General features: G+C 41.2%; 1 protein-coding gene across 1 annotated transcript in view; it reads right to left on the bottom strand.

The window, feature by feature from the left end:
- The window catches only part of sorl1 (sortilin-related receptor, L(DLR class) A repeats containing), an 81,846-nt gene that overhangs the window by 25,788 nt on the left and 28,156 nt on the right, over positions 1-27,902 (bottom strand). Inside the window, exons 6-10 of the mRNA XM_084559416.1 lie at positions 22,755-22,926; positions 9,111-9,212; positions 6,705-6,874; positions 5,618-5,810; positions 3,433-3,550 (exon numbers count right to left, since the gene is read on the bottom strand). Of these exons, the coding sequence (XP_084415542.1) occupies positions 3,433-3,550; positions 5,618-5,810; positions 6,705-6,874; positions 9,111-9,212; positions 22,755-22,926 (755 nt within the window). The remainder of the gene's footprint in view (positions 1-3,432; positions 3,551-5,617; positions 5,811-6,704; positions 6,875-9,110; positions 9,213-22,754; positions 22,927-27,902) is intronic.

A 27,902-nucleotide genomic window follows, 5' to 3' on the forward strand; every position in this document is an offset into this window, starting at 1 on the left:
TGGCCAGACCAAATATTCAATATCCAGTATTTGTTGAGATAATTCAGTCTCAACCAAAGTTGAGAACCAGATGACTGAAGGACACCGTCATCAATCATGCATTTCACAAGCTGGACAAAAAAATAAATACTTGGATACAATATTATTGGTTTGATCCAGTTATTATATACCTTGTTCACTAACATAAAGTCCACTTTATAAGGTCTATCTGTCTATCTATCTATCTATCCTTCCTTATCAGTCTGATAACATCTCCTTCTTATATACCACACAGGAAGTGTGGCTCTTGGGAAGGCAACGCTCGACAGTCTCTCCATCACTCTGCCTCAGAGTGTTATGGTTTTCCCCTGACATCAGACAGAATCATCAACTCGTTTTTTTCCAAGACTGTCAGCCTGTTTCCAGTCTGAAACCTTCTTCACTGCACTTCCATCGGGCTGGGGAATCGATTTTTCTACAATATTTAGAGGTCAACGTATGCAGAACCATATAATTACGGTTGTTTGAAGGTAGTATGTTTGAATTTACGATGAAGAAATACAAAAAAAAAAAAAAATGTAACAATGTTCTTACAGCTGCCCAGCAGGTACAGCTGTATGTACTGAAGAACAAGCTGGGGAAACGATTTTATCCCTCTGCCAACACACAAATACCCATTAGAAACAATGGGATCTGCATTTGACACTTAAGAACAAGCAGAAACTTGATTACATGAATACATATCAATCCTGCTTATCAAAATATCATTTCCAGGTGACTGATTTCTCCTCTGATTTAAATGAGAGTAACATGGTTGTTGCGTCTCCGCTGACAGCTCTAACCATGCCTCTGAAACAAATTACGCTCCGTCTCTGTGTAAAACGGACTGATGACTCTCATTAAATATCATCTCACCAGGAGCCCGGAGAACAGAGACAACAAACAGCAAATTCCTGCCTTTGTTAAGACACTAAACTGGCAAGCCCGAATATGCCGTCACAGCGGGTGCGTTTAATGGAGTTCCATCAGCGCCACTATTTAAAGACAGATACTGTTATTTTTGGACAGCAACAGCTGATAACAATGTGTTCTTCCAAAATGCAGTATTTTTAAACTTGGGGACTCTCATTCCAAAGCGTGTCCACGTGACTCCAGGTTCTTCAAGAACTCTAGTTGTGGTCAAGTGGAGTAGTACTGTCTTTGAAAACTGGAGGAACATGATGGTCAGACAGAAATAAAACACAGTCTCCTTTGTATCAGTTCAATCAGAACAGTAAGGGTTTGCGGTTGTCCTGTTTTTATATCATAACATGAAAATACATTGTAGGATTATACACCAATCAGCCATAACATTAAAACCACGGACAGGAGAAGTTAGTAACACTGACCATCTTGTGACAATACAATCTTCTGCTGGGAAACTTTTGGACCTGGCATTCATGTGGATGTTACTTAGACATGTACCACCCACCTAGACCAGACCAGGCACCCCCACCCCATAGCAATGACACTCCTTGATGGCAGCAGCCATCCACAGCAGGATGTCCCCTGACACAGGCACACACACAAAAACGGTTTAGGAACAACTCAAAAAACACATGAAAAACAGCACAAGGTGTTGACCTGGCCTCCAAATTCACCAGACCCCAAAATGATCAAGTAACTGTGGGATGCATTGGAACAAGCATGATCCACAGAGACCCCTCCCCTCAACCCATAGGACCCAAAGGCCCCCACTAACAACATTCTGTTGTCAGACACCACAGGACACCCTCAGAAGACCCATGTCCATTCTCTGATGTGTCACAACTGTTTTGGATAATGATAATGATATCATTGGATAATGATAGTATGTCACACATTCTTTAATAATAATAATGAACAGAACCTGTTGGGGTCAGTTTATTCAGCTTGTTGTGCATGTAAACATGTCTATGCAGTGTGTGTATGTGTATGTACATTCATGTCTGTATCCATCAGCGTGTTCATCCAGTCAAATCCCAGCTGCCTGCTGCAGCAGTAATTAGCCCGTCTGTCTGAGAGCGATAACCAAGCAAATGGCAGCGGCGATTGCCAGTCCTCCTTCCTCCGTCTCTCTTTCCCCCTCTCTGTTTTGCTCTCTTTCCACAGCCATTATCTAATAGGAATTTGATTAGAGACTTGTTGGGTGCAGGGGAAGCAGTTTCTTGAACACTGGAGAGTATCAACAAATCAATGCTCTCTAAAAGCTGCGAAGAGGCAAAGAGGATTCAAGCTGTAGCCAGATACCCAGCAGAGCAGAGAAACTCATTCTAGTTCCTTCTGATGAATGCATCTGACTACAACATGTCGAAACGGTTTCATAGCTACTTCTGGCTTTCCGTGGTTAATTTGAGAACAAGGACAATACTAAGTAACCTGTCTCTAACACATCTTCTGCTGAGTGTAACCATATTTCCTGTGTTTGGGCAATACAGGATGTTGACATTTACTGAGAGAGAGAGTTTAAAGGCTGAAAAACTTCGAGGTTTGTATCACTTGTTTCCTGTGCAGGGTTATTTTTTTGTCAGCGTTATCAGAACAAGAGGAAGTTAGTGAAAACCAACACAAAGCATTCTCCAACAGATGGCACCCATACTCCCTTCCTCTGTATTGACTCAGATATTATGACCTTCTGTGACTATGTCAGAATTACTGGACCTTCTCAATCACATACTGTATATCTCAGATATTTATAATAGCATTAGATGAATATAAATATGTGATTCTTCAGGATGGGTCAAAATGGAAAATGGAGATAAAGTCTGTAACCACAATGTATGAAATCGGTGTAAACTTGTTCAAAAACTCTAGATTGTGTCTTTAAAACAGCGCTTATCTCAAACATAGGAAGTTGAAGTGGGGCAAACATTTATCTGTCTGTCTGAAGCAGTTTTTGACTCTAGAACATCGCTGGCATAAATACACCAATCAGCCACCGCATTAAAACCACAGACAGGAGAAGTGAATAACATTGACCATATTGTGACAATTCAGCGTTCTGCTGGGAAACTTTCGGACCTGGCATTCATGTGGATGTTACTTAGACATGTACTATCCACCTAGACCAGACCCCATAGCAATGACACTCCTTGATGACAGCAGCCAAAAACAGCTTAGGAATAACTCTAAAAACATGAAAAACAGCACAAGGTGTTGACCTGGCCTCCAAATTCACTAGATCCCAAACTGATCAAGTTTCTGTGGGATGATCCACAGAGGCCCCTCCCCTCAACCCATAGGTCCCAGAGACCCCCACTAACAACATTCTGTTGCCAGACACTACAGGACACCCTCAGAAGGTCCATGTCCATTCACCAGGGAGACCTACACAATATTAAGAAGGTGGTCATAATGTTATGCCTGATCAGTGTATGCAGTACTTCAATACAAACAAGCGGTTTTAAACTGTGTTGCTGCTCCTTGTTGTCCCACCTGTGGCCATAATGAGTCCGGGTGCAGAGTCCTTGGATAAAATGGGCATCCTCCTCAGCTGGATGTTGAACAGCTGGCTCCAGCGTTGGGCCAGGTGGAGAGAGCAACCTTTACTGAGCTGAAAGGAGAGGAAGAGGAGAGTCGTATGATGTTTAGTTGTTGGTTTCACTGCTCTTCTACTCGTCTGCTTTACCTCCCTGACCCTTCCCTTTCTATGTGCTCATACCCATTCCAACTAAGTATTTAGATCAATAACTGGACAGAAAGTAAGTGCTAGAAATACAGAGTAAGGTTGGAAATAATGATTTGCCAATACATTGGGCTGGTAATAGTCTAAACCAGGGGTGTCAAACTGATCCGTGAAAGGGCCGCTGTGGCTGCAGGTTTTCATTCCAACCATGCAGCACCCGTGCAGTGGGTGTGGCTGGCAAGTTTTTGTTCCAATCAAGCAAGAGGACACCTGAAATGACTGCGTGAAGGCAGGTCAGTTGATTGATTGAGCCAAGTCAGGTGTGCTGCTGCATGGTTGGAATGAAAACCTGCAGCCACAGTGGCCCTTTCACGGATCAGTTTGACACCCCTGGTCTAAACAGTCAGGGTCATAAACCTTTAGTATGATGGAGCATCGTGGAGGTTTTATTCACTTTCATCCAGCTTTAATGAGCTCATTATAGGGTGATTTTCAATGGGAAATGCAGTTTAGTTGTAGATACTGGATATGAGTGCAAAATGAGTTCAACTTCCTGCTTCACTTTCAACAATGGCGACTGAAACTTTTGCCGAAATTTCGCCAAAGACGAGTCATACAAATGTTTGTATCTCCGAACCTCCTCAGTTAATCTTTCCTCGATGTGTTGCATCTTTATTGATGCAAAACTATCAATACGAATACTGAGGAGAAACCCTACTACCAGGCGGACCAATCACAGCTCTTGCGGTCTGTTTCTGGGGAGGTGCACGTCAAGATACTGCATTAGAGTCTGCATAGGGTCTGCCATAGATACAGCATCAAATTGACGCAGAAGCCTAATCCACCTTCTGCGTCAATTTGACAACGTAGCTACGACGAAAGCCCAGACCATACGCAGAACGAGGCTTACAACTTGAAAAGATTAGATTTAACAATACTACCTAACAAAGTTACTAAAGCAGGGGTTCCCACACTTTTTTGGTTTGTCAGCTACTTTTACAACAACCAAGTCAAAGTGATCTACCTGATACATTGCTGTTACAGTGTTAAAAGCTCTATCCATCTTTGCTTTTATTTTAAGAATAAGAAAAATTGGTGCACTGCACCTTTAGAAAAATAGCGCTGTCCCTTTAAGAAAGGCAGTAGTCTTGAGATGTTGTTGAAGTTGGCATGTTGCAATAAAAAATTTTTTTTAAAAAGATGAACATTTGTCTTGCTGTTAATGCATGACTACAGAAAAATTATAAATAATTATCATGGTTTGTCAATATGTGTTGTGTGTTTCCAAACTATCAGGCCACTGCACAAGATAGTTAACTCATCCAACCAACAATGTATGAGTTCATTTTATCAACTGTGATAAATAGTATAATAGATATAATGACATATATTAGTAAACCTATGCACATGCATACATTTTCTTTGGCAGCATAGATTTTTGGGGGCAGTATTCTATATGTGATGATTATACAGAGATGTTTTAAATAAGGATCTACTCTAATCCTACACATAGTTGGATCCATGACATAAAGTTGCTCTATTCACAGCAAAGCTCAAGTGGGTAAAGCAATGACCTCCTTAATCGCTATAAGGATTTATCTCTTCCCATCAAGTCTCCCCTGAGCTTCCCCAGATGGAGTAGAACCACTATGTAGTTCACCTTCCTGCTTCTTAGTCTGGATGTCAGACTACACTATGACACTATTACAAAAAGCAAGTGTTATACAATAAACCTCTGCCTTTTGGGAGCTATTATGGTTTGGGGCATTTCTAATCCACCTATGTCCGTAGTCAAAAATCTAATATATTTAAGAAGCAGGGACAACAATTTGTTTCCCATTCTCACAAGATGAATGGTGATGAATGGAAACATGACAGTTCCTCGTGTTTATCAGAGGAATTGATCAGAGAACAAACTTGATCATGTTCAGCGTGACAGAAATGGATGACAACAATACGTTAAGTTCGATTAACGTCGTGGGCTGATCGGTGTACCTGGCAGTCCACGGTTCCTCCAAGGCTGTCGGCTGCAGGCGGCTGAAGCAGCTCCCAGGTCCCTCCCTTGTCGAAAGTGATGACTGATCGCATGTTGTTCTCGCTGACCGAGCCGTTGATGAGCGTGGCGATGAAGACGCCTCGGAGGCCCTCCACGCGATGGAGGTCTGCAAACGGCTCATTGGCAAAGAACCTGAAACACAGAGGGGAGACATCATGTCGGGGAATGGGGGGGACACTAACCATTTCTGTCCACGTCATCAGCTGTCCGTCAGCACTTTGACTATACTAACTGTACATGGCAACACACAGTAAAGGGAAGTAAATAGGGAACTTGAACTTCATTAACCATAAATGATGTGACCTAATTTAACTGCAGGCCTGTCTTCAAGACAAATGATCTCATGAGCCTGATGCTTCTGTTTACACAAAAAACTGTGTGAGAACTGCTAAACAGAAGGCACTGAGATCCTTGCCACATGACACAGTGTTAGATAAACAGACAGAGTCATCATTGACAGTCTGACACCTGAGACAACACTGGGACTGCTTCGGCTAAACCAACAGGCTGTTCTTGACACTATCGTGGAGAAAAAAAAAATCCAAAAATGAGCAGGAAAACATTTAATGTGAGGCTCTGAGGTCAAACAGAGCATTGGCGTCAGATCAATAAACTGTTTTTATCAGATGAGGAAACACTATTTGCCAGCGTTTTCAAAGCCTCCGTATCATGAGCATTACCAGTCATCGGTAATAGGAACTGGAGGCCTTCCCGTCAGTTCCCGTGGTTGCCATGGGAACTCAATTACTGCAGCTTGGCCTTAATGTGTGTTGCAGGTACACACTGGATTTATTTTTATTCGCGGCAACAATTTGCCTGATCACATGATTAATTCATTCACTTACGCAAAAGGAGCAAATTAACTAAAGCACCAAAAGGAAATGAGCTAGCTGAGTTGGGTCAGACATCAGGTTAGGGTACGGACCAAATCACGGTATTACAGTCACATTCAGCTGTGAGTTGACCCAACACAAGACCCAGAAGTGTGTGTGTGTGTGTGAGAGAGAGAAAGTGGGTGTCCAGTACCTGATGAGTGTGTTGCTGCCAGAGCCCTCAGGACTATAATACAGCACATTCTCCAGCGACAGAGAGAAGGACAGGCCCTGCGTGTCTGAGATGTAGAGGTGTGTGACATTGTTCAGGTGGTTCACACACACAAAGACTTGGTCCTCAGATGCATCTGCGATGTAGTACTCCTGTTGGGAAGAGGGGGGAAAACAGAGGGTCATCTGTAGGTCACGGGCCAGCAGCGAGATGAGATTAGATGCAACAGACGACTAGACACATTGTTGCTGGATGTCACAACGCAAAACGGGGACAGGTACATCGCGTAGGACAGTGCGGGTGGCTCGTCACTGAAATAAGGACGTCTGTTGTGTCATATACTTCTAGAAATGGAAACCACGCGTCACCCTGGAGGGGGTTTATTTGAAGTAATCCACAGTGCACCAAAAAAGAGACAAGTGAAGCAGAGCTGGGGATCTGATATCAAGTTTTACTGAAAAAGGTCTGATACGATATCCGGTTGTGCTGTGGATGCATTGGCAAAAGATCAATCCCGAATCTGACTCACTCATCATAAACTTGATGAGAAATAGTACAGTATTTCACCATGACAATGAGAAAGAATGAGAACACAGGGGCTATATGGCTATTGGACTCCTTCTGTCTGGTAGCGTCTCTTGAAAATTACCTGAGCAAAAACCTTCTATCTGAAACCCCAGGGGCTCTGGTGTCCCACCACTCCAGTTGAATACCAGCTGTTACCCATAATGAGACAAGGACATGAACGTTTTAACTCAGCCACAACCTTAGAGACACTGCCTTACAGAAACTGTCTGATGTGGGAACCAAGCAGAGAGGGTTCGTGGCCCTACTGTAGGTGAGATGGTTTATATGAAAATACAGAGACTACATGAATTGTGATTCATAATAAATTGCAGATAATTCAAAAAATGTAATGAAAAAAATCTGTTATTTGATTTTTTTAAGATTCAAGTTGTGTTTACTGTCACTTCCCAAATATGTTGGATAAAACACAGAGGTTAGTTCTAGTCCCACTGTGCTACATATTTATTTTACAATATAACACTGAAAATAACTACTTCTACCACTTTTATTCCACGACAATATATTACGACGCAAAACACACAAAGGAATGATTAAGAGAAGATTCATTATGCAAGTGGAGTCTATGAGCAGGAACTTTTAACTGTACAGTGAAGGTACACTGTTATAGAGGTAGGCAATTGTACAAGATGAAATGGACACAACGCACTGGGTAACAGGAGACAACAAAGCAACAGATGTCAGATCAAGATGTTAAATCGACAGGACCCCATGTTACACAATTTTTGTTGTTTTTCAACAGTTGCACAATAAATGCCTTTCTCTAACAGACTGATCCATCACTCCACAGTGAACGCTACAGGACTTCTTTCATACCCTTCTCAATCCAACTGTACAACAACTCACCAAAATATATCTCCATCCATGTCATTGGACCTGCATGTATATAGTGTACATTTACTCCTTTTTTTTTCTTTTTTTTATATCTTGTCACTCTGTACAAATGCAAGTCTTGTACATTTTTTACTGACACTATTACATCCTATTGAATTTACTGTATTTATTTCATTATTATTATCACTATTTTTACACCTTACACCTATTTTTCTTTTACTAGTGGTCTTCAAGAGTGTTTTCGTTTATGTGCAATTGAGCTACTGTGACCAAGCAATTTCCCTTGAGAATGAACAAGTCTAAAGGCTCATTTAAAGTACTGCAGGACATAGGCGCCGTAACTTACGCACGTAGCCAACGCCAGTGTGAGCCATTTATACTTGTGCACTCTGGCCAAAAAGACACTGTGCTGACTAGAGTTCGGGTGGTGTTTTTACAGAGCGAGCCAGTCAGGATACTTTGCATTTGTGCAGTCTCAGTCATTCATGGCAATATCATCATCTGCTGTTGATTATTAATAGCAACTAATGAACGAAGCATGCAAATCTATTAAATAAAAGTCACATGGTCATGCTGTTGTGCTGAATACCTTTATGTAAGCTTTTGTTAAATGAACAACTGCTCATTATGACTAGAGCTTCCTCGCAGCTGTAGCTCACAGAAGTGACACTGTTAGTAGTTTCTATTACCAAAAATGTGTGGAGAAACATCTTTCACTCTAAAAAGTAAAATTCTTTGCCTAAATAAAGCAGATAAAACTTTTATGCCAACTTCTCACTTACCGGCTGCCTCTATCCTCCTTTCAGCTTGTACTAAATAAGCCTGTTACCACTACCATTACTTGCCAATGCCACTAATAATGTCAACAAATCATTTTCAGACTACTGATTAATCTTTCATAAAGTCTTTATTTTGGATGTATGGCTGCAGTGTATAGGAAAACGAAAAAAAAAAAAAAAAAGCACTCACTGTGATTGGATGTCTGGTCATAAACTGGGCTGCTTTCATTGGCTGGCGGTTGTAGGAGACCCAGAGCTGAACGGATGAAGGTTCACGGCTGCCAAGTAGTTTCTGGAGACACAGAGAACAGATATACAGCACAGTTCATTCAACCACTTCTTATTCACAGGCAGTTTACATTGGCATCCAGGTTTCATCTGTGACCGAAGCAGGAGAAACTGTTAATTCTCTTTAGGATTAGCAGTGATCTGGAATTGGCTCGGCACAATTATAAAAAGTCGAGGAGGTTTTTGGAAGATTTTAAGGAACCAGTGTGGGACTTGCAATTCCCTTTACAGACTGCTGTCACAAGTGGAGTACATCCATACACTGGACAGGACAGGAACGGTGAGGTTGAAGATAAGCAGATGACAGTTTGGTTGCCTGGTCTGTCCTGATGATGTATTTGCATTAATATCCCAGTAGAACAAAACCTCGATAACTCAAAACATTAAACGCCCAGACTTAAGAAGACTCCCAAAGGGTTACAAAAATGTGTGTGTGTGTGAGGGAGAGGGAGAGAAACTTTAAGAGCACGTCTTCATTGTCATTACAAATACATTAGGAAGCTGGCTGCTAGAAGGAGCAGAGCTCTGATCTTTTATGAATTACAACAGAGCAGACCAGACAGTGTGGAAGACTTGAGCGTATCTCATTTCTGTGTGTGTGTGTGTGTGTCTGTGTGCGTATAAATGACTGTGTGTGTGTGTTTCTTTGAAAGAGTGTGTGACCTAAAGAGACTGCAGGAGAAACATCTTCTGATCAGAGCCCTGAGGATAAACTCCAGATTTGTGCATGCTTGAAATGACACATTAAAAAAAACATGTTGGTGACAACATGGTGCATGAAGTACACTGGATGTAGAGTGATTTACACAATGCCTTTAAATTGGGTTGTTTATTAGTATGCACGAGATAAGATCGTAGCAAGGCCCTCTCATGTAGTATTCATGACCTCCCAGCTATAGTTCAACTGTTGTTATGCGTGTGCTGATATTTTCACAATGGGCAGAGGATGATAGCAAGTTAATATTCTGTAATTTAGTTGTATCCTATTAAGGCTTCGCTAGGGTCTGTGCTAGGGTCCTCGTATATTCCGCGCTTTCGCCATAGCTACGGCGTCAAATTGACGCAGAAGCCTAAACCGCCCATTACTCTCTTGTCCATCTCAGTTAAGCCTGCCCAAACGATGTGACTGGCCAGGCAGATCTTTGCCAGTGCATCATCAGTTCCCAACTGAGCGACTTCAAACCAACAAAGCCACAAAAATATGTGTACATAAGTTGGCCTAGCTTCCAGACTACATTCAGTGGCATCTTACCTTTTATTCTGTCAGTGCAGTGAGGTTTGATTTTGTTTTGTTATAGAAGTGACTGTATAACTACACTTTGTCTAATATCCAAAATAACACAGTTGTACCAAATGAAATCGATGTGTTCACATCCTGTCTACTTGTGATATTCATGTACCCCTATTATGTATTTGCACATGTAAACGAATCCCAATTTCAGAGGCCTGGTTTTGCTCTTATTCTGATTTTTCCCCATTATGTTCTGTTGCATGTGTTTTGTCTTTCTCTGACAAAGCTTCTGTGTGGCAGAAACACCAATGACGGCAGCAACAACAATGACGGCAGCAACAATATCCTCTTACTTCTGTAGTAATAAAGAAACAGGGTTTGTTTTTTAATTTTGAATGTATTATATAAAGTATTGAATATATGAGAGAAAGCAATGAACTGCTGACCAATTCAAGTTGAAAACCGGTTACAGGACACCATATTCCAGTAGAGCAAAAGAATCATGTAAAACAAGCAAAAAATAAGGTCTGAGATAAAAATAAAAAAAACATTGGATTCTTATTCTTGCTACAGGCTTTTACATATACTACATAAAATCTCACATAACAGCTTTTTGGCAAATAGATTAGTCACCTCAAAATGAGTCACTGAAATTATAAATTTAGTCAAAAGGGGTTATGGTTCACTGATGTTGCGTGTATTGTTACGGACCCTGCTGTTATCTACATTTTTCTATGTTTGGAGACGTTCCTGTGTTATCGCTTTGTTGGTGATTGGTCACCTGTAACTGGTTCTAGTTCATGATGTCTGCTTGTTGTTGTATAAGAAGTAACTAAATCGTTTCGATTTTTTGAATAGACAGAAACAGAATGTTGGTTAATTTGTGTATGTTAGTTTTGTTTGGCTAAGGTTTTTGTTTTAGAAAAATAACTTTTCATTGTTTCTATGTTTAGTTTCATTCTGTTTTACTAATTTTTTGCGTTTTAACTAGGTCATTGTACCCAGCCTTAGCACGATGTGTTTCCTGTTTATTCCACTTGGCGACTAAAAAACAATAAAACCATCACTAAAGCCATAAACATCTGGTATAAGGTTGTTTCCCTCTTCCCCTAGTCGAGCTGTGTCATAACAGTATTGTTATTTGCAGACTATCCGTGGGATTCAACCCAATGAATCTCCTCATGTCTGTATGTCTGACTGGAAAACATTAACCTTCTTCCAAACTTTCTTTTATCCCAAATGATGAAGGATCCTACGAATGTTTCTCTTCTGTTTTAAATACAGTTATTTATCTCTGCTTTTCCTCTAATCAACGGTCAGAGCAAAATGCTTTGCAGTCTGTGAATACGCCAGCCCTCTGTGCTTTTTAAGGCTCCACTCTGTACTCCTAATTACATTGTCTTCACATTTTATGCGCTCTCTCTACCCTTTCCATTTCCAACTCAGCCCCTCTCTCTTGGTTGTAAATTTACTTTGTGATTGGGCTCAGTTCAAGGTTGCAGAGAGCCGAGCAGCTTCGTTATTTTACTTTGGACCACCCTGTTTGAGGGTTTAACAGCAAACACCCTCTAGAGAGAGAGAGAGAGAGAAAGAGAGAGAGAAAGAAGGAGAGGGAGATTAAAAAAAAAAAGATAGTGAGGAAAAATGAGAAAGAGAGATGGAGGGAGCAGGAGAGAGAGGCAGGAAAAGGCCATTGGGGAGCTAAACTGAGAAAGATAGATAGTCGAACAAAGACGTCAGAGCTGCAAGGCCACTATACATTTTGTGTGGGCTGTCAGTATTAGCTTAGCTTAATAAACTAGTTAGAGGATTAGAAAGGACCAGTACTAGACATGTATTAATAATGACATACTATTCAGTGTCAGTGCGCTTTGATGTTTACGGCTGTAGTCTGATACGGTTTCTTCAAACTGAATTGACCACCAAATCTATTCATCAAACCAAAATCTATTTGGACGCATTACTGGATCTACGTAGATTTTGTTTGTAACATCTTCAAGCAACCAAAATGATAAATAACTGATAAACAATTACAGCATAACTCCTACACACACACACACATTTTCTTGTGAGCCTACACATCTCCAGTCTCCAGCAGCTTTCAGTCTATTGATTAATCTAGCCCGGAGTTCTCATCGACTGTGACATGTGATGTGAAAGCAAAGCAGTGACACACTCGAAGATGAAAACGGTGAAGGAGACAGAAATGCATGAACAGAATGATTAAGGATAGAAAGACTGATTACAAACATACATAAATTTACTGCAGTAATCCCATAAAAAAATAAGCAGATCCTGTGCGTATGTTTCTATTTCATATGCAATTCATCTTCTTCTTCTTATTATTATCCTTCAGTTTCCATACTCAAATTAAGGTTTTCAGGTCAGTTTACTTTGTGAGCCGACAGGGAAAACTGGATCGGAGAGTGTCCAGTATGTATTTTCACATGTAAGTGGCGTAGCAATGATATATTTTTCCACTGAAACCACAGATTACATTCCAATGGCGACTGTAAGTGAGCTGCACATTCCACACTGAGCTTCCTTCCCTCAAACGGATCCTCTCTAAAGTCTCAAATCCCAGAAATGAGACGTGGTTCTTGAGCCCGAGATCAAATCGACCCAGGTGGCAAACAGACACAATGACAAATACTGTATATGGAAACTACACATAATACTACAATATACCCCAAGAATGAAATGAACAGGGTATAATTAAATTACATGTTTAATGATACACATCCTTCCAAACTGCTGTAGATTAAACTAATTGCCACATTTTGTTCCACTTAACCTTGGAACAATCCATGACTCTAATATGCATGCACCAACCACCTCCCACAACCTCTCAAATATAAGATCAGAGTGAATATATTAACAATCTATGACATTTACATTGTTTAAACTGTAAAAAAATAAGAACACATTCATGCAGGAAATGTTGAAATCAGATGCATCAGGAGTTCTACAGGGCTTGGTTCTCGGTCCTCTCCACTTCCTTCACACAAACAATGGTAATTTGTTCTGTCTGTCTACCACTGAGGTATGAAACAAGATGACTTGTAATTTTAGACACTCTCATAGTTCTTCTTTCATGTGTATACCTAAGCATAACATCATAAACACCATTAGAGTAAAGGCTGTCTGAAAGTCTGTCCATTCTGTTGCTTATCTAAATGTAAGTTGTGGTGACAGTAGGCTAAGCAAGAGAGTCGGAACACCTCTCTCCACCGCAATATTTTCCATCTCTTCTTAAGGGGAATCCTAAAGTATTCAAATGCCAGATGGGATATACCATGAATGAATCTCTCCTGCATGTTAAAAATCCACCATGGGGCCTATCACCAGATGGACAGGCCTGTAAATCATCCAGTGGAAGGCATCCTTGAAGCAGTCTGATCAAATGCCAGCTCAACTGTTTTTTTTTTTCATTCTAATGGGGCAGTAGCTCTGCTCAGATCTAGCTCCCAGTGTCTGAGCTCCTTACTCTGTCTCTAAGGGGTGGAAGGCAGAGGAAAGCTCATGTGAGCAATTACCACCAGACCATTATGACTTGCAGAAAAATGGTCACATGACCAATATGTGAGGTCTAGGAAGTACTGCTGTTGACAAGCTAATCTGCAAGCAATTTTAATGCCAGCTAACCCCAAGTGGATAATACAACTATTGCACTGATATCTTACGGTCAAAAATGGTTGTGGTTTTTACAGCCTTAGTTTTATGGGTTTTATTTTAAACATAAATGAGCACATTCTCTCTCTCATGATCATCATTTTTACATTTCTAAATATTTTCCATCGGCTGTTTTTAAATCACTGTGATAAGAAAATGCCTAATCAAATCTAAAAAAATGTTAAATAATAAAGAAATGCTAATTTTTTAAGTCAAGGACAGTTGTTTTATGTGATTCTTCACTGAAAACTATTACAACAATTTCTAATCCATGCTACAAGGCTATTTGGCCTTCGTTCTCCATAATATATTTTTTTCCAGGATGTGTATGAACCTCTCTACACTAACACTAAGCACGCCCTTAATATTTCTTTGTATCTTCTGTGTGAAAGCTCTACTCCCACTCAGTAAACAGCCACAAGGTGACATTTGTTAATGACTCGCCCAGTGTAAGAGCGCATGTTCCCTTCTTCCTTTTTTAACATGACATTTTATTATAATCAAAGACACCTGCTCTGACACCAAAACAAGTGGAAATGTCACAAGCAAGGCCTGGCAGGCCAAGTGCCTTCTGTTAGTTTAACCCAACTGCTGTACAGTTGAATCCTCTAAGTGGCTTTATAGTTTTAGAATTGAGATTCTCTTTATGTTCTCAAAATCGCAAGATGGCGCTGCCCATATCCCCGGGAAAATAGCGTCAGTTTGGACAATGCAAGGAAGTGGCCAGACTTTGTCCATACTTATACAGTCTATGGCTCTATCCCAGCCTCTTGTTCACGGATCATCTGTTACATATTCATGATCTACAAGACCAGTGGACCTCAGGCAATACTATTATTCAGATGGGATTGTAATACAGCATAACGCCCATAAGTATTTCATATTTTATCTTCAATCTTCAAAGGATCTCAGGTGCTTATGTCTACGGTTTGAAGTGCTTCTTTCCTATTCATGCAATTACATGAGAATAGTCCCCTACGTGCAATGCATGAGCAATAGTTTTGTGTGCAGCCTGAATGCAGCCTGTACTGACTTCATTTTTATATTTTTTACTGTGATGAGATTTTAGTTGACCCAGTATCATCTAAAAAGCTTGAGAATCTAGAAATTAGCATGTGACAACCAGGCTCACATTTCTGTTCCACCCAAGGGGCATCAAGAAGTTAAACACTTTTTATTCATCTTCTACATGTACAGCTGCACAGCATGTAACCTTCCAACAGCTGGACAGGAACTCAAATTTACTGTGCCTTTACTGGGTCTGAACTGGATTTGTCCAAAGCTGGAGATCCCTGGACCAAACTGGACAACAGATTGATGGGTCTGGTTAACTCTTCACCCCATATAGAGCTCTGGAATTAACAATATTTTTTTTTCCCCCAATAATGTGAGGCTCTCAATCTCCCTCGTTTATGGGCACAGGTTTGCACTCAGTTGGACCCACTCCTCTAAGGAAGCCTGATTTCCCCCAGTGCCACCTGCTCTTCAAAGAAACCCCAGGTTGTTGGTTGTTGTGCCATTTCCTGTTACGCGATGGAAGTAGCCAGTGGGTGAGATAGCAACTTGTTTCAGCCAAGATCCTACAGTGGAAGTCACAGCCTTGATACTGCCCACCTTTCTCATTGGTTTAGATTATAAAATAAATAATACCACTTCTCTATCTACTAAAAAACAATACTGTCAATATGGAAATGTATTTTTTTTTTGTGTGTGTTATCTTTTAAGGTCACTGCCAGGATTTTTTAAGCAATCTGAGGTACACACTGAACTAAAGTATTCTGATGAACTGTGAGAAAGCAAAAGCTTCTGTAACCACTAGACAGCATTTCCTGTTTTTCTCTTTTTGTTACAGGCTGCTTTTGTAGAGAATCTGAGATCTAAATGAGAAGGACTATGGAGACCAGATAACCGTGAGCCTTATCTGCATCCCATTACATATGCTTAGCCTGTTATCTTCCTTGGGTCTCCTCGACGGAACCAAAGGCTGAGGTCTTTAAGGTCTGTTTGGCACTCTATTGCTCCGGATTCCTACTGTTAGATAAAACTCTCCCCATTTCTGCCTCTTTAATTAGCTTAAGCAGCTCAGTGCTGCCAAAAGCACTTGTGATATTCCATTATTCTAATCCTATTAGTGCGAGCCAAAGACTGAGGAAGGGAGAAAGTAACTGAGACTAGGCTACGAGAACCATTCTTTTTATAGCCGATGAGCAAGGCAGAAAAGAAAGACGGCGGTGCGAGCAGTAAGCGGCTAACAGAGCTGATGGTTTGTGACAGGTCAGTCTGCGTCTGTTCCAGCCTCCTTCATCTACAGTCATCTCCATATAAGCCCCAGGGGCAGTGGCTGTGCTGAGGGCTGGACTCGTCTGCCTGACTGGTGCTATCAGCTCTGGGGGTCACAGACAGGTCAATCACTACAACACAGACTGTGTTGCTGAGAAGTCGCGTGTGTGTGTGTGTGTGAGAGTGTATTTAAGTAATAACAAGTGTTATCATTCAAACTGACGTTGTGCTTATGTTAGTTGATTTCAGGTTGGAAGGAGTAAGTGGAACAAATGAGAGATTAACGCTCCAGTTCAGAGGTCTGGAATTGTGTCAGTCTGTCTCTTAATATTTTCTGACACCCTTCTTCCATTCAAAGCACTAAGGCCCTAATTTATTCAAGAGCGTACATCTAAAAACTGGTCTCGTTTAATAAAACAAAGAGGGACTGTGGTTCTACTCAGTCAACAGGAAATAGTCCATTTGTTGGGGACACAATTGCTCAGCCAATGAGCCACAGCGGGATAAATCGGCGCCTCCACATTAAGTGTCGCCGAAAAAAAAAAAAAAAAAGAATGCTGCCAGCCAAGATACGGTAAGTTGACTACAACGACACAAAGGGGAAACACTGAGCGATATTAGAACAGGAGCAATTTCACAAAACATCCTAAGAAAGGCGGACGAGAAGAGATGTGACTTCGCTCAGGGCACGACAAATTGAAGTGAAAAAGACGTGTCAGCACGTTTTAAAAACAACAGTTTGGAGGAAGTACAGCCCAACTTGATAAAAACACAGGGAGAAGATGACACGACAGAAAGCTGGCTGAGACAGGCTGCTCTTTACATATTTTAAACTGCAAAAACACAGTGCTAATGAGTCTGAAAATACAATCAGTCTAGCAAAGAATAAATCCGTCGAGTAATAAGGTTGTTTATTTTGTATAATTACCGAGTTCTGGCAGACACACACCATCTCTATTTCAATGATGACCAAATTGTTTCTTATCTTTGTGCCTCTGATTCCCTCTCTCTTTATCGTATCTTGTCTTTTCAGTTATCATTAAACTGTCCCTGACTTTATCATGAACTCACCAGTGTCTACTGTTCCTCCCTGACTTTCTAGGAATGAGTGGCAAAGCCTTGGCAACATCATTTCACCTTCTTGTCCTGAAAGTTTCTCTCTGTCGTCTCTGTCAGCACGCCCTAAATGGATCAGTGTTAGGTCACAGACTAATTTGAGAAGGTTTCTTTCTCCAATCTAGATTACATTTTATCCGTTCCGTGAGTGGGGGATGTTTTATCATACTTCTGGATATACAGTAGATTGTTCCCATTTCAAAGTAGGGCTGGGTGATATCTCAAGTTAATTTGGGTTGCTGAACGATACTGTGAATGATATGAAAAATGCTTAAATTACAAATACTGTGTTTTTATCCTCCCTGTCACCAGAACGGCAGCCGGTTCTTTGTAGTGACGTTTTCTTTGATTCGATGGCACACCTGAGCTTTGTTCACAATAAGCTTCAGTAAAGGCAGCTGCTAAGGATGAGGAGATATCAGCAAATAAAGGTAGTCACTTTACTTCACTGTTATGGAAACTGTTTTGTCTGACAGGAACAGGCCGCTGTGCTGTGTAAAGTTTGCTCAATTCAGATTAAAACTAAACACAGTAGCACAACATATCTGAAAAAGGAAGTGGGGGAAAAAAAGCACATTCCACCTGCTATATATTTCAGTGTCACCCCACATGACAAAACAGGAAACTGATTAAAATAACTTACAGGAGGCGTCAGCAGTCATTTACACAGGCAAAAAAAAAAAGCCTGGGTTTGAAAAGGTGTCAAAAACAACTGATCGCAAGTATGATCGCAATACTGTTCCAATGCTCAGTGTGTCATTTTATTATTTAGTAATGTTCACCTAAAGTAGTGCATGGTTACATTGAAAACTTTTGTGAATGTTTCTCTGCTCATTGCCAAGCAGTGGCACGGATGAACACTTACTGTTTTTGTTTTCCATACAGTTTTAATAAAGAAAACCATTCCTATTGTTTTGTCTTGAGTTTCTGTAGGTAAAAAGAATAAAGAGCACCCTAATACCTGGTAGAGCAGGATACTGCCCCCATACACTGAGACTCTTACCCTCACATTTGCTGCACCCATTAATTCTAGCCTTACTCCACTGAAAAACTATCCAACACCGGCCAAAAAATGACTTCAATCACAATTCAAATGTATTACCAACTTGTGTAGCAGTTGCCTCATGTTTTCGAGTTTGTCACAGCCTCTGGTTTGCATGCAAATATGTTTTCATATAGTGAATTTCATGCATAGTAAATGTGACTCTGATAAAGGTCCCTGCGCTGCTGAAAACCATGAAATATGGTCAGCAGCTAAAGTTGGGCTCACTCAGGATCATTAGGTCATCATACAGCGAGTATGATTTCAGTGATGTTCTTGTGACTTAGTGGTAAAGGTATTAAGCAAAACCAGAACCTGAACAATCCTCGTTATCAGTTCAACCCAGCTTCTAAGGCGATGCTCTGTTGTGAAATCATTGTTGCCTAATCCCTCTAGAGATAATTCATTTCCTCTGACTCATCATTTTATTCTGCACTTTCTACATCTGATAGTTTAAACCTGCATTTAGCTCAGCACATCCAGGCAGATGTTATTGATTGCTTTCAGTCACTCCAGCCTTTCAGTGTTCCCCTTTGTCTGATGAGCGAACATTAGCGAACATTATAGTTTCACACACTGATGGGATAAGATGCCGCGCACAATTGAAAATTCGGTTAAGATGATTAACACACTGGTGTAACTGAGTAACTGATTCTGCCTCTTATAACTATCCTCTAGCTACAAGGCTAACAGCACGTAGGCACTGACAGACACACTCCTCCCTCTGTTGCTCTTCTTCACCACGAAAAGGAAACTCGTCTTTGCTAACAGATATCAAGGCAGTAGTATAGCAGATATCTTTTCAAGACACATTCAGAAGTTTGATTCAGTACGAACAAGTGATCCAACAGTTAGGGCTTTAACAGTGTGTTTGAGGTTGACCTCTGTGGCATGCTGAACCACATTTGTAATTGGATCTCAGTCTTGTTTCTTCAGTTTTGACATCCTCATTATTACAACCTTTAAACATTGCCATGCCCATATTGTGTTAACTTCTCTGTTAGTTGCGTATACAGATGCCCCTTTGTCTGCACTTCAAACTTTATAACTTTATTGATCCCTAATGGGGAAAATCGCTCTCTGCATTTGACCCATCCATTTATTCACAGTAGTGTGTACACTTGGAGCAGTGGGCTGCCGCTTGGGTAGCACCCTGCGATTGCTCATAGCACCTCATCCATGAACACAGGGGGGTGCCAACCTGTGACCCTTCGGTCCCAAGCTGCTTCTCTAACGTCTACGCCACAGCTCCCCACAGAGGACATGATACAGGAAGGTTTCGATCCATCGACCTACGCGTTCTCAGGGGAACAGCACGCTTCCGCTATTAATTTTTGGTCATCTAATCACTAAAACAATAAAACCTTCACTTCAGTCAACATCGTCTGGTTCAGTGTCGCTTCCCTCTCTCTCAAGCAGAGCTGGGTCGGAACAGTTTGTTTGGTGCATCTATAGAGATAGATGACTTTCAGACTTAATCAAGCATTATTTTCAATAACACACACCTGTGCACATAGAAGGATTATCTATCTGTAAAACAGCTCAGGGACAGAAGCACCCGGTAGGACTTTACAACAATGAAAGCCTTGTTAGCCGGGTTAGCAGGTGGCAGCAGGCACAAGTTAACTTCCTGTAAGCAAGGATCCTTTGGTACAGAGAAGAATAGTTGGACATTTAAGCCGAGCATACCCCATGAAGCACATTTGGTGTATCTCTATACCAAGCTACAGAAAACAGATTGATTCACATCATTAGACCCGCAGACAATTAAGACTGCAGTGAACTACCAAACTTCATCCAAACCACAGTTAGGGTGAAGTGATTTCTGTCTTTTAAGCATCCAAGCAATATGCAAACAGCCACTTCATCATAGCAGCAAGAGGTCATGTAGCTCCTCGTGTTCCCCTGCTGATCTGAAGCGCAGTTAGATGCATTAACTCGGCATGATGAACCATCTGATAACAATTATGAGATCAGACAGCTCCTTCGCGGCCAACCTCTCTTGACAATCGGCTGTTTTCTAAAAAGCTGCGGCTACAGGCTCCCGTCAGCCCACGCCGGAGCCGACGCGCGACACAGAGGAAAGCAAATCTGTCCTCGGCAGCCTGCGAAACAAGGCAGGAGATGAGATCCAAATCATTTTCACCATCTGCTCCCCTCTGCCTGTCTGCTGCCTGACTGAGGCTTCCATCACACCAACACTAGAGACTAACGATGACAAACATACTGCACTTCATGTGCACCGCCAGCCAAATATTGATCTCGCGTCTGTTAAGCCCAGCACATTATGCTAAGGTGGAAAAATGGCCGCTCACTACATGGTTGTAACACATGCTTAAATAAGTGTGTGAAGGTGCACAGCAGGAAATGCCATAGCTATGTGTCTGAACACTGACGCAGTTTAAATAAAGATTATGTGACATTTAGAGAACAGTGGGGAAACTACAGAAAACACTACAACACTAATAAGGGCTGACTGACTGAAATAAAATTAATGGAAAAACACAGTGTGCGCTTTGCCCCTATAATTTAAAGCTTTATAATTTTACAGTGTTCTTATGCTTTTTCTTTTCTCATGCACACACTTCAGCACTGTCTCCCAGGCAGATTACCGGGAACAGGGCCTTATCAGTAAACTCAGTATGTGTGAACAGTTCAAGTTTTTTTTGTGTTAACCCAAACGGAAACTGAATCGTTGGTTTTACAGTTTCAGCTGGAAGATTATTCCTGTTTCCCAATTTTCAAAAAGACTCTCACTACAGAAAGCATCGTCTGTTAGTGTGTCAGGGTGCGGGGTGCGCCAGCTGCGCAGTTCAAGAGAGCTAGCTACACCAGTGAAGACCCAATCCATCCACGCCGTCAGGGAAAAGATACAGCACATCGAAACACAAATTAACAGGCTGAGGAAGAGCTTTTCACCCACACATAAACATGCAAACTAAACTAGCTGCTGAGGACCAGAACCTGTGCAATAATTTTGATTTCTCCTATATAACTCCTCCTACATTTAATTTGCTTAAATTTACTACAGTACATGCAACATAATTTCATGTATGCGAAAATTTTTGCTTTTTTTGTTTCCATTTTCCTATATTGTTCTTTCGATCGAACATAGTCTCCTCGCCTATAAATCACTGAACGTTCTGGTTGTCCCAGGAACACAGTTGAAGCACAAGGGAGATCGTTGCTTTCTCAGCTGCTGCCCCCAAACTCTGGAACAGTTTGCCTCTGCGTATTTGGCCTGTTTTAAATCAATTCTGAAAACTTTGAAACCATTTGAGGGCTTTGGTTTTCTTTTTTTACTTCTTCTTCTTCTTCATTGTTGCTGTTTTTGTGCTGACTGTGCCTTTATGTGTTTTATATACTTTCACATCCTGCTCTGTACAGCACTTTGGTCAACATTTTTAAATGTGCTTTATATATAAGTTGACATTGACATCATTTTGTTGTATGCATACAGTGACTAGAACGTATCTTGTGTCTTCTTTTAAAGTATAATATGTGGTGGGAATGTGAAGTAGGATGCCTATGCTGCCAGGACATAGAGCAGGTTAACTGATCTGTCTGGTGCATGCAAAGACACATCATTCCAGATGTTGTCATCCAGATAACATGTCCAGATTCAGATCTTGTTTTGGCAGAGGAAAGCTATCCTGTCTAACCAATAAAGGAAAAGCAGGCGCATTAAGTATGATCATAGGCCAATGAGGTGGAAAACATCTACACCTTACTGGAGAATGTATAATCACAATAATGCTCATTGATTAACACATTGTACTGAAATTTTCTGAACGTTGGAGAGCTAGGCTCACCGTTTTACCCACTTCCTGTCTTTATATTTCACTAGGCTAACTGGCTCCAGGGACAGACATTGATCTTAATGTTGCATTGTTGGACAGAATTACAATAAATGACCATTCCCCTACATGTTGAGCTACTCCTAAAATATGTAGCTACACCCTTTGTAACTTTCACCTGGTGCACATATCTCTAAACCCAAAAGGAAGTCTTAAAATTACTAAAGTATTGTTTGACCAGCATCATTTACCATGGTACAAAATTAAGAAAGTGTTGTATCGAAACCTTTCATCAATTTGCTGTCAACTGACTAACCAACAGATCATGTCAGTGAAATGATTCTGTAAAAGGATTATGTCTGAAAACCGTGCAAAAGAGTAAAAGACACTTCATTCCCTCCCTCTTACCCGAGTGGTGGTGGCGAACATGTACTTGTCTCGGAGCTGGAAGCTGTCCACCTGTTCCAGTATCACCTTGTGGTTCTGGAAGAAGTCTGTGCTGCTGAGTATAGTGGAGAAACCCAGGGGCTCGTGTCTCTGGACGAGCACCGTGGTCGGGGGGTCGTAGGGTTCCACGCCCCTGAAATGGGGAAAAGAGAAAGGATTGGGAAAAGGCGATGAGGTGGATTAAAACGAGATTAGGAGATGATGAGAAAGCACGAACAGGTGAGGGAGGAAGATGTTTTCTCACATATTTTTGTGAAAATCTTAGGGAAACAGTACCTTAGTGGTTATTTAATAATTTAGTACCAGTAAGTCCACAGTACATACAAATTTTAGAATTTCTTCCTTTAGCCATCCATTATACATAATTCTCAACTTCAAAGAAGGATCCTGACCTATTTCCTACTTCAGGATTATTCACTGTAGCCGTCTAAGTTCAGGAGAAATATTATTCATTTTCAATCTGCTTTTTCTTTTTTTCTTTTTTATTAGTTTTACCATGCTATTTCCTTGTACTAATTCCGAACACACTGTTAAAAAGCACGGTTCAATCTGATTTGTTATTTATGAACCGATTTGCATTAATCGCTATCAAACTAAATTCTAAATATCCATCAAATCTGCTCAAAACTCTACAAGCCTCTGTAGAGTTTACTAGCTTCCCAAAGGCGATGGGGACATAATGACACAGTCGTCTAACAGCTGAGTTGCTTTGCCGACAACAACAAAACGTTGTAAAGCTAATGTATTTCAATTGTTTGACCAGTAAGCCAAAAAAGTGTGGCGATACAATCTGTTGTCATCCATCGCCAGTCAAACGTCTGCAAGAGCACATGCCCGGCAGATTACTTTGTCATTTAAACAGGTCAACTCTTAATTACACCTACCACTCCCATCAACCCAGCCTCTGAGGCATTTTAATGCAGTGTCAATTAAAGCCTTAAAAGCTGCTAGGGGTCAAAAAGTTCCACTGTGGGTGTTCTGCTCATTTGACCAAATCCGTGCCAGAGAGGTTTGACCACGGCCTCCCGAAAGAGTGACAAATTGACCAACACTGCCGCCCTTGAAGCTCTGCTCTCCCAGCAGGGGTAAAAATGGCCGGTGATTCAAAGTCATAGCAGGTGAAAAACAGCTCTTAGTGACTGATTTTTCAAAAAGGCCACAAGGTGACTCAGAGGCTACCACTGTCACCTCACAACAAGAAAGTTCAGAGTTTCTTGTACACCCCTGTTCTTTCTAAGAGGAGCTTGTATGTGCCTCCAGCGGGTTTCCTCACTGTGCTCAGAATTCTAAGGAAATTCATTCTTCAAAGGAGTCATGTACGCAGCCTTACACAGTAGGGTTTAATATTTTTCCCGAAAATTAGATGAATCAGATCCCGGAAAAAGACGACCCATTTCCCGGGAATCCCGGGAAACAGCTGTTTTTTGTTGTTGTTGTTTTTGCCCAAGTAATGTATCGATATCATTCAAATATGCGTTCCCAGCATGTTTTATATTGTTTGTAACATTATTAGGGCAAGAAACACAGTTTATGTCCATATCAACAAAGTTTGCAATGATCAATTCTGCTGCGTGATCAAGTGAGCTGCATGCGTGACAGCCTATCTGCCAAAAAGCAGCTACCGTATTGGTGTAGAACGATCACATGACCAACCGTGCCACCAGTCGCGACCAAGATCTTATTACGCCCTGAAGAAACTAGTTCTGCATAAAACATAGACGCATCGGCAATCGACTGGAATTTTTGCGACGAACTTTTTTTGGGTAGCTTAGCATGACTCGTTGTGTTTTATGAACTAAAGATTGTGTAGATGCCAGACTGTGGAGCGGGATGAAACGATAACAGGGTTCACCTTACGGCCTAACAAAGCTGGCTGCAGACATCATCAGGAGGTTGGTAGCCTACTGCTGCAAATGACATTTGCTGCCACTAGGGTGCGTGGATTTCTAGGCTATAGCCTACTGCTGCACTGAATTCAACGTTAACGTAAGACAACAATAGAAGCGCACGTGTAACAAAAAATAAATATATATTTCCCGTTTCCCGTCATAACCTTTCCCGGGAATCGGGAAATAGTCTTGATCAGATTTCCCGGGAATCCCGTTTCCCGGGATTAAACCCTATTACACAGCTGCTAGAATGTCTTAAAGGGGAACTACTGTTCTTTACAACCTGGACCTTATTTCTGGCATAAAATACGGCCGTTTATTCACCCATATAACTTTTGTGTAATTTGTAGTCCTTCGGGAGATATTTAGATCTGCGTATATCCATATAGTGGGAGTGACTGGGGCACCGAGACACAGGCTCTAAATAACGCATTATCTGCCGCGAAACTCATTCATTTCACCAATATTTTCTTATCGTACGCTGGTGCTATTGCCCGTTGAGTCTGGAGTTACCTGTTATCATCATCCGGCGTCTGTAGATTGAACTACAGACCCCGGATGATGTCTTCTGACCTGGATAATGCGTTATTTAGAGGCTGCGTTTCGGTGCCCCAGTCTCTCCCACTTTATGGTTATACGCGGTTCTAAATATCTCCTGAAGGACTACAAATTACAGAAAAGTTATATGGGTAAGTAAACGATCATATTTTATGCCAGAAATAAGGTCCAGGTTGTAAAAAACAGTAGTTCCCCTTTAAGTAACGGAATCTTGTTTTTCACATAAAAATGGCCAGTTTTCAAGATAATAAATGACAGCTCAAAATACAGACTATAAGCATGTTCATACTGAAAATATCTCTCTCTGTGTCAATCCTAAAGGACATCGTGGCCAGGCTATTTGTGGCTGCGAGCGTACAGCAAGGGTCGTTCAGAAACCGTGGCACCGAAAGCCAGTCGGAATGAATGAAGGAGTCTCACTGCGTCTTATCGTCTGCCTTCCAAATCAGTGTTTTTCCCTCTAGGGTCTCGAGAGCTAAACAGAGAGAGCAGTGTCTCGGACGGGCTCTGCCTCGGCAGCATTCTTTCAAGGGTCCCTGTTCAACTGATGGACAGTGTCTGGCCTGAGAGTGCATGGAGAGCTATTCGTAGTCCGTCTCTGTCCCTTCCTTTGAATTAATGCACGCCCCTTCCAAACACTTCCTCCGCTGTTTTGGCAGTTTCTCATTTTCTACTACTTTTGTTTATCATTCCGTTTGGGCTTTCTGAAATATTTGTGAAAGAACGTTCTTGGACTGCTAAAGTGCAAAAAAATACAAAAATGTATAATTAAACAAGTCATCATGGTAGAGGTGAACATCCCTTCAGATCTAATTTAATATAAAAATCAATGAGTGCAGGCTAGCTACGGCTAAATGTGTTACTTTGCTGGACTATTGGTCAAATGTGCACATAATAAGCGAGGCAAGGTGTCTCCTGGTGAGGTAAAGTCTGTTATCTACTTATTTTACTTTTATCAGGGTCTAGTAACATGCCATTTGGTTTTCATTTCATTTTTGAGGTATGTTTCAACTGATATGAAGAAAAAAAACACCTCTGCAGGAAGTTGGATAATCCTTCAATCGATCAGCGCCATTCAGCTGCAAGTAATTTCAACTCCCCAGTGTTTAGATGACATGTACGACTATGCCGCCGTTTCTCTTCTGTCCATCACCACATAAAGAAAGCCCAAACTTAAACTTAATCAGAGCATAATCAGTTCCCAATGGAGCAATCCCAGACCAATTCTCCACAAAAAAATAAATGGGGGCAGGGAAGCTGGTCTGGCTTCCATGCTAGAATTTAGTTGATTGTTATTCTTTGGGTTACCACAGTCATTCTAAATAATTCAACCACAACCCGAACTAATCATGAACCATGTTTGTTTTATTCACAATTTCTCCACTACTTCACCAGTGTTAAGCTAATGTTTACATGACAAGCAACACTTACAGTAAGGCAGTTTATAGAGTCAAGGAATGCCATATTTTTATCCATGTACCTGGTCTTCTAGGTTATTAAATCCAATGTGCTTCCACGCATTAGTTCACACATGGTTTAGCTTCATAATCCATCATGGCTTGCTAGCTTCCTCCGTTCTGTACTGTGTCCTGCTGCACTAATACAATGAGGAGTGTACTTTTTTTTTTTTTTTTTTTTCAGATCATTGCAGACATTGTCTGACAAGCCACTTTATCTGATTAATGAACCAAAAACAATTTGTCTGGTCTCCATGTGCTGTAACCTTCCTCACCCAATGTACCTCCGTCTCTAATTTCCACAGTTCCCTCTGTTTCTCTCCACGCAGCTTTACACGGGATTTGTACAGTTTTCTCTTATCCATATGGAAGAAGAGATTGCTGTATTATATTGTATTGCACATACACAGAGGATTGTGCCTCTCAGTCTGTCTCCTAGCAGCAGGATGACAGGATTAGGAGCTTGGTGGGTAGGTTTTGAACACTGCCAGCAGTAGGCTGACACTCAGGCTTGAGTTTCTTTTGCTTTCCGACTGATGTGCAGCACAACAGTAGCAGCCTCTGCTAAAGCCAGAACAAACAGGGTTAGATCCTAATTGGATGGAGCCATGGGGGGGGGGGGGGGGGGGTTAAGATCAATCCTTATTTACGCTGCCTTTGTCCTCAGATAATTTGCAGTTTCTCTTGGCTGGTTTACTACTGCTGTGGTGTAGCTTTAACAGGCTTTCTCAGACCTTACTTGTTGACAGATAAATGCTACCGGTGAAATGAAACTCTGGAAATCGTGGACTCACTTGAAGAACATGGTTCTTTTTGATGCAAAAAGTCGAGGCTGCTAAATAATACTGAAGCAATTCTGATTGTGGAAATAACTACTAAGTTTGGCTTTAAGTGTTGATCACTGTATGCACAATGCAGGTAAAGACCATGGTTGTGTTTTCCTAGTGCACTGGTGCTTTAACCAACAGATGATACAGAATATATCAGTTTCCAACTGAGCTATCCCACAGTAATGGTAGTCTTCATCACCAGGCCTAACCACTAACCTGACCTAACCACTCACTGGACAATTTGACAGTAGACCCATTATATTGTCTTAGAATGCACCATGATACTCATGATCTGGGTCTGGTTTAATTTCCGCTCAGTATTTTATATAAAATCTCTATTCCATTTAGATTTATTCAATCATGCCAAAACTAGTT

Source organism: Chelon labrosus (genome assembly GCF_963514085.1).
Source record: "Chelon labrosus genome assembly, chromosome: 13".
Lineage (NCBI taxonomy): Eukaryota > Metazoa > Chordata > Actinopteri > Mugiliformes > Mugilidae > Chelon > Chelon labrosus.